The sequence below is a fragment of the Microcebus murinus genome, chromosome 6 (assembly GCF_040939455.1).
Source record: "Microcebus murinus isolate Inina chromosome 6, M.murinus_Inina_mat1.0, whole genome shotgun sequence".
Taxonomy (NCBI): domain Eukaryota; kingdom Metazoa; phylum Chordata; class Mammalia; order Primates; family Cheirogaleidae; genus Microcebus; species Microcebus murinus.
Window position 1 is genome coordinate 57,035 of NC_134109.1, and position 10,281 is coordinate 67,315.

At 46.3% G+C, this 10,281-nt stretch overlaps 1 gene segment (V, D, J or C); it reads left to right on the forward strand.

Annotated features, from left to right (window-relative positions):
* The first annotated feature begins 9,525 nt into the window (after positions 1-9,525).
* On the forward strand, positions 9,526-10,080 carry LOC109730523 (immunoglobulin heavy variable 1-46-like). The segment is given in 2 exon segments: positions 9,526-9,630; positions 9,714-10,080. Coding segments are annotated over 2 exon segments (363 nt in total).
* Positions 10,081-10,281: the final 201 nt, after the last annotated feature.

The following is a 10,281-nucleotide window of genomic DNA, read 5'->3' on the forward strand; positions in this document are numbered from 1 at the left end:
TGCAGCTCTAGGAGAGAAGCCCCAGCCCCAGCATTCCCAGGTGTCCCCATTCAGTGATCAGGACTGAACACAGAGACTCACCACAGAGTCTGGGCTGAGCTGGGTATTCCTTATTGCTCTGTTGAAAGGTAATTCATGGAGAACTAGAGACAATGGGTGTGTGAGCGGATGTGAGTGAGAAAAACAGTATGTGTGTGGCAGTTTCTGACCAGGATGTGTCTGTGTTTGCAGGTGTCCAGTGCAAGGTGCAACTGGTGGAGTCCGGGGGGGGCTTGGTCCAGCCTGAAGGGTCCCTGAGACTCTCCTGTGCAGCCTCTGGATTTGCCTTTAGTGACCACTACATGAGCTGAGTCCACCAGGCTCCAGGGAAGGTGCTGGAGTGGGTTGGTTTTATTAGACACAAGGCTAATGGTGGAACAGCAGAATATGCTGCATCCGTGAAAGGCAGATTCATCATCTCACGAGATGATTCCAAAAGCACTGCATATCTGCAAATGAACAGTTTGCAAGTTGAGAACAGGACCTTGTACTATTGTGCGAGAGACACAGTGAGAGGACTTCAGTGTGAATTCGAACATAAACCTCCTGCAGGGCCCACGTGGGCCACCAGGGGGCGCCCAGGACCCACTGGACACAGAGCCGCCCAGTGCTGGTGCAGGTGGAGGTTAACCGTTGATTTCCTTTTGGGGTCTGGAGCTTCCTCTCCATCCAATTTTCCCTAAGGGACCTCTCTAGAGTTAGAATTCTGTACTGACATGTGCCATCTGTAAATACAAACCTTTGTTTCTTTGTCTTATAAGAGGAGGACACACTCTCACCTTTGCAAATGTCACACTGTCACTTTAGGGACCAAAGTGCTCCTGCAGTTGTAACCAGGAACAGAGTCCTTAGAAAGCTTAGGGGAAGCTGATGACTGTTCAGTCATACTCCAGGAAGAGACCTCAGTGGGACTTCCTCAATAGAACAGGCCTTGGGATTCAGATTAGAAACAACAGACAGGCTAGGGAAGGGTCAGTGGACTCTGAAATCTAACAGGTTTCAAATCTGTTCTGTCCCTCATGTATAACTGTGCATATCTGAGTCAGGACTGACCCAGTTGTTCCATTTTGTGCCAATCCATTTTCTTTATCTCTAGGTTTTAATATATACAATTCTCTTTTCTCCATATTTTCCCTGAAAACGGAGGTTGTATAATCTGTGGTCTAAGTCCCAGGGCATAGCTCCTCTCCCTGCAGGTCAAGTGTGTCCCTGGCTGTGTCCTGAAGGTCCTGGGAAAGGTTGAGGAGACGTTCTCACTCACCTTTGCAGGACATCCTGCTCTCTTCCATGACTGTCTCATTTGGAAAATGCAAGTACACATTAATTAGTCACCAATTGCATAATAGCAGTTTGCTCACAATAGCATATTGATGTAGAACTGACCTTCAGCTCTCTGTAACTGAGTCCAAGCTCATACCACTTTCCACATTGAAAGAAAGGAGTTTGGGCAAGGACAGTTGACATTTTGAAAGCCATTGATCTGGAAAGATGGAGGACTAGTGTCTTAAAGAAACATCTTAAGGTTGTATGGAATTCAGGATGTTTTCTATGCTAAGGGAAGGGGAGTAGAAGGGGTTGGGGTCAAGGGATGATTGACAACCACAAACTCCAAGGTGACAGCAAGAGTCTGAGGAGGCTGTGAAAGTTTTTTTTTTAATTCGGCATATGAGTATATTACGGGAATACAAATGTTCAGGTGAAATATATTGCCCTTGCTCCAAGTGAGGCAGAGCTTCAAGCATGTGCATCCCCCAGACAGAGTGCCTTCTCCCATAAGGTGTATGTATACCCATCCCTCTTACCCGTTCCCACCTGTCCAACACCCAATGAATGTCACTACTATGTGTGCACTTAAGTGTTGATCAACTAATACCAATTTAATGGTGACTACATGTGGGGCTTGTTTTTCCATTCTTGGGATACCTCACTTAGTAGAATAGGCTCCAGCTCCATGCAGAACAATACAAGAGATGCTAGATCACCATTGTTTTTGTGGCTGAGTAGAACTCCATGGTATACATATGCCACATTTTCTTAATCCACTCATCTATTGATGGGCACTTGGATTGTTTTCACATCTTTGAAAATGTGAATTGCAATACTATGAACATTCTAGTGCAGATGTCTTTTTTTATCTAATGTCCTTTGTTCTTTTGGGTAGATGCCTGGTAACGGGATTGCTGGATCAAATAGTATTTCTACTTGTGTGTCTTTGAGGCATATATTGCTTTCCACAGAGGTTGCACTAGTTTGCAGTCCCACCAGCAGTGTATGAGTGTTCCTGTCTTCCTGCATCCATGCCAACATTTACTGTCTTGGGACTTTTCTTTTTGATAAAGGCTATTCTCACTGGAGATAAGTAATATCTAATTGTGATTTTGATTTGCATTTCCCTGATGATTAGAAATGTTGAGCATTTTTTATATGTTCGTTAGCCATAGTCTATCTTCTTTTGAAAGTTTCTGTTCATGTCCTTTGTCCACTTTTTAATGGGTTTATTTAACTTTTTTCCTGGCTGATTTTCCTGAGTTCTATATAGATTATCATTATCAGCATTTTATTGGATGTGTAGCATGTGTTTATTTTCTCCCATTTATTGATAGTTTCTTTGGCAATGCAGAAGCTTTTTGATTTGATCAGGTCACATTTATTTATATTTGTTTTTTCTCTAATTGCCCTTGGGGTCTTCTTCATAAATTCTTTGGCTAGGTCAATGTCTATAATTGGTTTTCCACCATTTTCTTCTAGAATATGCATAGCTTCATGCTTTAGGTTTAAGTCTGTTATACATCCATGAGTTTACTTTTGTGAGAAGTGAAAGGTGTGGATCCTGTTTCAGTCTTTTGCATGTGGCTACCCAATTTTCCCAATAAATTTTATTGAATAAGGATTCTCTTCCCCAGTATATGTTTTTTTTTTTTGTTTTGTTTTGTTTTGTTTTTTTTGTTTTTTTTTTTTGAGACAGAGTCTCGCTTTGTTGTCCAGGCTAGAGTGAGTGCCGTGGCGTCAGCCTAGCTCACAGCAACCTCAAACTCCTGGGCTCGAGTGATCCTTCTGCCTCAGCCTCCCGAGTAGCTGGGACTACAGGCATGCGCCACCATGCCCGGCTAATTTTTTTTTTTATATATATATCAGTTGGCCAATTAATTTCTTTCTATTTATAGTAGAGACGGGGTCTTGCTCTTGCTCAGGCTGGTTTTGAACTCCTGACCTTGAGCAATCTGCCCGCCTCGGCCTCCCAAGAGCTAGGATTACAGGCGTGAGCCACAGCGCCCGGCCCCCAGTATATGTCTTTATCTGCTTTATGAAAGGTCAGATGGGTATATGAGGATAGTTTTATGTCTGGGTTTCTGGTCCTGTTCTATTTGCATATATCTCCATTCTTCTGCCACTACTGTAATGTTTTTGTTACTATATACTTGTATTATAGATTGAAGACTGGTCAATTTATTACTCCCATTTTTTTTTTTTTTTGCTTTTGGTTTCTTTGGCTATACAGGGTCTTCTCTAGTTCCATATAGAGCATAGAATTATTTTTTTCTACATCTGTAAACAAAGATGTTGGTATTTTAATAGGGATTGTATTAGATTTGTCTTGAGTAGTACAGACATTTAACAATATTGATTCCACCGACCCATGAGCATGGTGTGGTTTTCCATCTGGGGATTGGGGCCCCATTCTCAGTCTTCTCAAACAGAAAAGAATTAAGAATCCTGCCCAGCATAGAATTCTGTATTCCAAAAAACTAAGTTTCACATATAGGGGGAAATAAAATCTTTCTCAGACTATCAAAAACTGAGGGGGATTCATCAAGACAAGACATGCCTTGCAGGAGGTACTCAGAACTGTATTATTCACAGATCACCACAATAAACACTCACCAGGTAAAATTACCCAAAAGCTATAAGTTGGTGGCCAGGTACCACAATGGCTCAGGAGATCAACCAGAGCAGTCAAACTCAATCAGTAGAAATTTTTATCCCAAATTATCTTAACTATGGAAGGGTAGAAGCAAAGTCAGTCAGTCAGAATGAGCCTGCCTCTGCTGTCACACCCACACCATCATGTGTCACCTCCTTCACCTCTGGCATGGGTTGTGCTGGAGATACTCACCCCAGAGTGATGGGAGCTCTGAGTATAGTAAGTATGTGGCCTCTCTAGGCAGGTCTGGGGTTATCAGTGCCAGCATCACAAGGGCAGGCTGGAACTGTCGGGAAGGGCTGCAGCTCCTACCCACAGTGGAATTTCTTTATCTTCTGTTTGCTAAGACAGAATCAGGCCCCACCAGCTTAGCCAGGACAGTTTCCCTGGTGTGGAGAAAACTGATGACAGGCTTTTATAACATCTGTGACATGCAATCAGAGAAACACCTAGGGTAGTGTTTGATTGCAAACTGGAACTGTGGTTAGTCCAAGGTGACAAGTAAAACTGATCATCATGATTATTTTATATATTAATCTCTCAAAAGAATTAGGCATTTATTTTCAACAAGTTTGCTAAAATAATTGTTAGCATCAGTCTTCTGAGAAATAAATTCTAAGATGGGATTGAGTTTGTGTAAAGTAATCTAAATAATATACCCACCTTTTTGAAAAGAAAAGCAGAAAGGGTCGAATTACGCTGGGGAAGCTGTGAGCCCATGATGGAAGTCTGTCCTCTGGTGAAAGAGAAAAAGAGGGAAGAGTGAGTGGAACTTTTCTAAATTTCTGTGTTTTCCAAAGAAGGTCCCCCCATTTCACTGAGCCTTCTGGAAGTGAAAACTGGCCCTCAGAACCTCACAAATCCCAGAAATGGCTCAGCCTCAGAATTCCAAGGACCTCGGTGTCTGCCTGGGAGAAAACTGCAGGATGTGCAGCCTGAGCACAAGCCTCACTCTAGATGTCAGACAGCAGCAGCTGGGCACCTGCTCCAGGTGCTCTCTTTCCTGTAGGTGGAGGGCTGGGATGTGCATTCTAATCCCCAACACACTGTTTATCCATTTTTATATAGAGCATATGTTTGTATGTTATTTTCATGAATGATGTAGGAAGCAAACGTGGTGTGCAATCAATGTTAATATCCACATTTACCCTAACTACATTATTCCTTAATTCTGAACAATGTCCTGCCATAGGATTGCCTGTATTATCATTAATTGTCAAATGTATTTCAGATCCATGTTCTATAGTTTTACTGGATTCTCCTTGACTGATGAGGTCTGAGTAGAGTCCATCTGGACCTTTTCAGCACTGTCTCTTTTTCTCCACAGGGCAAAATCAGGGGTTTACCTGAAGTAGAATCTGGGGTATGAGCTGTTCCTGCACATGTCAGAGCCTGCAGAGATCCCCCATGCAGTGTGTACACTCAGGATGTTTTCTGTGTCAGGGGACCTCTAGCTACCCCATTGCCAATGATGGCTGCACCAATCTATTTGTGGGATTCACAGTTTAGGCACTTGCTATTCTATCACATCTTGGTTCCAATTTAAAACTCACCATCTTCATAAATATCAGCAGTAATTCAATCTCAATTATCCTGACATTTTTTCCTTTTATTTCATCATATTATGGGGGTACAAATATTGTTAGGGTTACATATATTGCCCCTGCCATCCCTCCTCCCCCATGTGCCAAAGCTTCAAACCTGTACAATCCCCAAGTGGTGCGCACCACACCCATTATGTAAGTATACACCCTTCTCCTCCTCTCCCTTCCCACCTGCCCAACACCCAATAAAAGTTTTTTTTTAACATTTTGGTTACATTGTATATCTTTGCCTCTCCCTAAGAAGGGTTAGAGGTATGCCCTTCCCCTCCACAATGCTCACCACATCCATAAGATGTGGGTCTCCCCCCCAATCCCTGGTGAACATTACCACCATTTGAGCACCATAGTTTTAATCAGTCAGTATCAATTTGATGGTGAGGAGATGTGGAGGGCATTTTCCATAATTGGCTTAAGCTTAATCCAGGATAGCATAAACAGTGCTAGCTCAATGTCATTTCTTAGAATTGAGTAATATTCCCTTGTGAGCATATACCACATTTTAATTATCCACTCATGAATTGATGGGCACGTGGGTTGTTTCCATGACTGTGCAATAGTGAAGTGTGCCACCCTGAATGCGCCCGATCTTGTCTGACATTTTTTCTTCCTATTCAGTAGTATGTTCAATAGAATAAAATGTTACCATTTAGTCTCCCACTCTATCTTCAGATCTTTTTGTGCTAATCATAAAAATGGAAACAATTGCCCACTTTGGGAGTTGTTTGCAGGTGTCCAGTGTGAGGTGCAGCTGGTGGAGTCTGGGGTAGGCATGGTCCAGCCTGGGGGGTCCCTGAGACTCTCCTGTCCAGCCACTGGATTCACCTTCAGTGACTATTACATGAACTGGGTCCACCAGGCTCTAGGGAAGGGGCTGGAGTGGGTTGGTTTTATTAGAAAAAAGGCTGGTGGGACAGCAGAATCTGCTTTATCTGAGAAAGGCTGATTCACCATCTCACAAGATGATTCCAAAATCACTGCCTGTCTGCTAATGAAGAGGTGCGTGAGACCAGAAGGGAAGGGTGTTCCCTGAGACCTGTACCCTGAGGCTGGTGCATACACACTCTCTGGAGGAAAGTCATTTGCAGAGTGTTAGCCAGGGAGGGGAACTGTGCCTCTTCCAGTACCCCCCCTTTCCCCCTGTATCTCTTATGAGAAGAAATAATCAAAAATTTTGGAGACTAAGGGCCATAGTCTCGGGCACCATTTCCATGGAAGGGAGTAGAGCACAGGTGCAAATGATCTCTATTACTGGGGGCTCCTGGTGATGATCACAGCCCAGGGGAAGAGGATGACTGAGTCCTTGAGACATAGTCATAACAATATCCACCCTTTCCCTCCCAAAATGCATGATGAGAGTGAGTGAAAACTCAGTATGTGATGACAGAGTCTATGTGATGAGCAGGAGAACTTAGGGAGGCCCAGACACACAGGGGGACAAAACTCAGGTCACTAGAGGAACCCGGACCCTCTGACAGCTACATGTTCAGCAACCCTCTATCACCATCCTCAGACTCATTTCTTTCTCATCCTTTGTGGTATTTGAAAAGTTTCTCTTCTCATGGTAATATTCAACATATCCTTGTGAATTCATTGGGTTCATCCAGCATCAGAACCAGGGGGACTCAGGTCTCTCCTGCAGTGACCTGGGCTTGGGCAATTACAGGGGTGACTAAGAAGTGCCTCTGCCCCTGTGTCATATGCAGGGCCTGTGGGCCACAGGGCAGGAGGTCAGGAAGGGGAGATGACCATCAGGCTGGACACATGAGGATGGACAAGGCCACCTTCCTTGCTGGTGACGAGGGACCCTTGTGGAAGCCTGGCCTCCCTCACAGGGCAGGAACCACACTCACTAGGCTGCTGCCCTGCCCAGGAGCTGACCCAGCTGAGCAGGAACTCCTGAGATGGCTGATAACTCCTTCTCTGAATTATAAGGACCTAACTTTCCTCAGTTGTGAGTTTCCAGTGGACCTTCCGCCCCTGGCTCACACCCCTGCTGGTCTCCTGGGAAGCAGTGAACTCAGGACACCCAGTATCCCTGCACTTTTATGGCCTCTTGGATGGCAAAAGTGAGTTCCTAGGCACAGACTGTGTTTGGGGCCAGACACAGCCCCTTTCTCTGGGCAGGAGGCACTGGGTAGGCACATTACAAAGGGCCCTGCTATGGAATAGGCATCTGGGACCTTGGTGCAATTGCCTGAGTCCTCCTCAGGCCACGTGCAGCCCCTGCTCACCCCAGAGGAGACATGTGGGCCCATGTGCAGCATCCACTGAAGCCTGGACTGGGAAGCAGACATGTATCCTTACCTGGGGTTTTCAAGTGCAGCTCTTCTCTGTCCTGCGACTAGAGTCATGAAAAAACAAGTCATTCACTGTGGAGCCCACCTGCCCAGGTGGCAGAGCTACACGGTCCCCCAATATATTCCCCATAGTGGAATTAGTAAGTGGTGGCCCATCCTAGACCCTGGTTCAGGGAATCTGACATGCCCAGCTCTCCCTCCTGAGTCCCCTCTTCCAAGATCAGTTCTTGCTTCTTCCCCTGGGGTGAAGCCCCATCCAAGTCCCCAGGGCCCTGCTCTCAGGCTCCTGGCTGTGTCTCTGAGAGGGCTACCTGCTGAGCTGGGGGGCCAGTGTGGCCCTCCCCAGAGTCCAGGTAGCTTGGTGTTGTCTGCACTACACATGGATCTTCTGGGTTTGACCCTCTAGGGGCAAGCATCTGCAGGGTCTCTCTTGCTGGGAGAACAAGCAAACCCACAACGTGTGCAAGTCCCTTTCTCCAGTTGTGAGGTGTTTGCTGTTTTCTGTCTGACAAGGGCACATACCCAGGCCCAAGGTCAGTGTGTGGACTTGACCCATGTGCAGCATGCAGAGAAGAAGAGAAGTGGTCCTCCCACAGCTGTGAACACTGGACAGTGTGTGTGTGTGTGTGTGTGTGTGTGTGTGTGTGTGTGTGTGTGAGTGTGCTGCAGGATTAGCAGTGTGGTGGGTTCTTGGCCAGCCCATTAGCTGTGTGTTAAAGTTACATTTGAGCAGAGGACCTTAAATGAGATATGAGGCTTCTCCATAACCCCTGAGGGTTTCTGGACCCCTGTGGGTGTGACCATACTAGGGCATGTTGAGCACTGGGGAAGGGGTTCCCTGATGGTTTCATAGAATCCTTGCTTGGGGCCTCCCTGCAGAGTTCCCTGGGTTTAGAAAGTCCAGTTCACAGTTTCCAGTCAAAAGCACATGCTGTCCATGAAGGAGCATGTGACCCAGGGCATAGTCAGGTCACACTGGGCTAGGGACACTGGGAGGAAGATGTTCTGAGAGTCCAGAGGGAACCTCCCCTGCAAGTGGGGCTGGGTTGCAGGGCGTGCTCAGGAGCACCCAGCACAGGCTACTGCCCAGCAGGAATGCACAGGAGGCTGGGAGGGGGTTGCTCTTGGGGACTGCGTATTCCTTTTCTGAAAATGTATAATAATAATTTTATATGATATGTTGACATTTGTATGAATATCCTACTCAGGTGTGAGTGTTTATGTAACACAGTATTTTAATGAAAAAGGGTCTCTTGCCCTCCTACATGTGTTAAGAGTAAGCAGCTGGAGGCAAGGGAAGCTTTTTACATATAACTGGGTAGAACATTTCAAGAATCTCACTGATCCAAAGAAGAAGATATTCAGGTGTCAAAGCCCCTAGATGGTGCTGGAGCTGACCATGCAATTCACATGTGGGTTCACAGTGAAGAACGTGTATTTGGGGCTTGTTTTTCAGTGGGAGGACCTCTGTGCACATAGAGTTCAAGGGGGTTGCAGGAACCCCTGTCCTCAGCATCTCCTTGTTGTTGCATGGCTCACGTATCTTCATGTTTCTCTTTCTTATGCTGGGGCAGGTCTAGGGCTATGAAATGCCCCACCTCATGAATATGCAAACTATCCGAGGTCTGCTGAGCTAAATAAAGCTATGCCTGTGCCCTGAGAGCATCACCCCACAGCCACGTCCCTCCTCTGGAGAAGCCCCTGCGAGCTCAGCTCCTCACCATGGACTGGACCTGGAGGATCCTCTTCCTGGTGGCAGCAGCTACATGTGAGGGGCTCCCCAGTCCCAGGGTGAGGAAGGGACTGGAGCCAGCCAAGGTGGGTTTACCCACTCCTGTCTTCCCTGCACAGGTGCCCACTCCCAGGTCCAGCTGGTGCAGTCCGGGGCTGAGGTGAGGCCACCTGGGGCCTCTGTGAAGGTGTCCTGCAAGGCTTCCGGATACACCTTCACCAGCTACTATATGCACTGGGTGAAACAGGCCCCTGGACAAGGGCTGGAGTGGATGGGACGTGTTGACCCTGAAGATGGTTCCACAAGTTACGCGAAGAAGTTCCAGGGCCGAGTCACCATGACAGCAACCACATCCACAAACACAGCCTTCATGGAGCTGAGCAATCTGAGACCTGAGGACACTGCTGTGTATTACTGTGCAAGAAACACAGTGTGACAAATCACATCCTGAGGTGTTCAGAAACCCTGAGAGAGATGCAGCTGTGCTGGGCTGAGGCAGTGACGGGGACTAGGAAGACTGAGCCTCTCTTTGATGTAGGATTATGAAAGCAGAGGGGAAATGGAGTTGATTATCTGTAAAATATCTTCAGTGATGTTTTTTTTTTTTTTGAGACAGAGTCTCACTTTCTTGCCTAGGCTAGAGTGAGTGCCGTGGCGTCAGCCTAGCTCACAGCAACCTCAATCTCC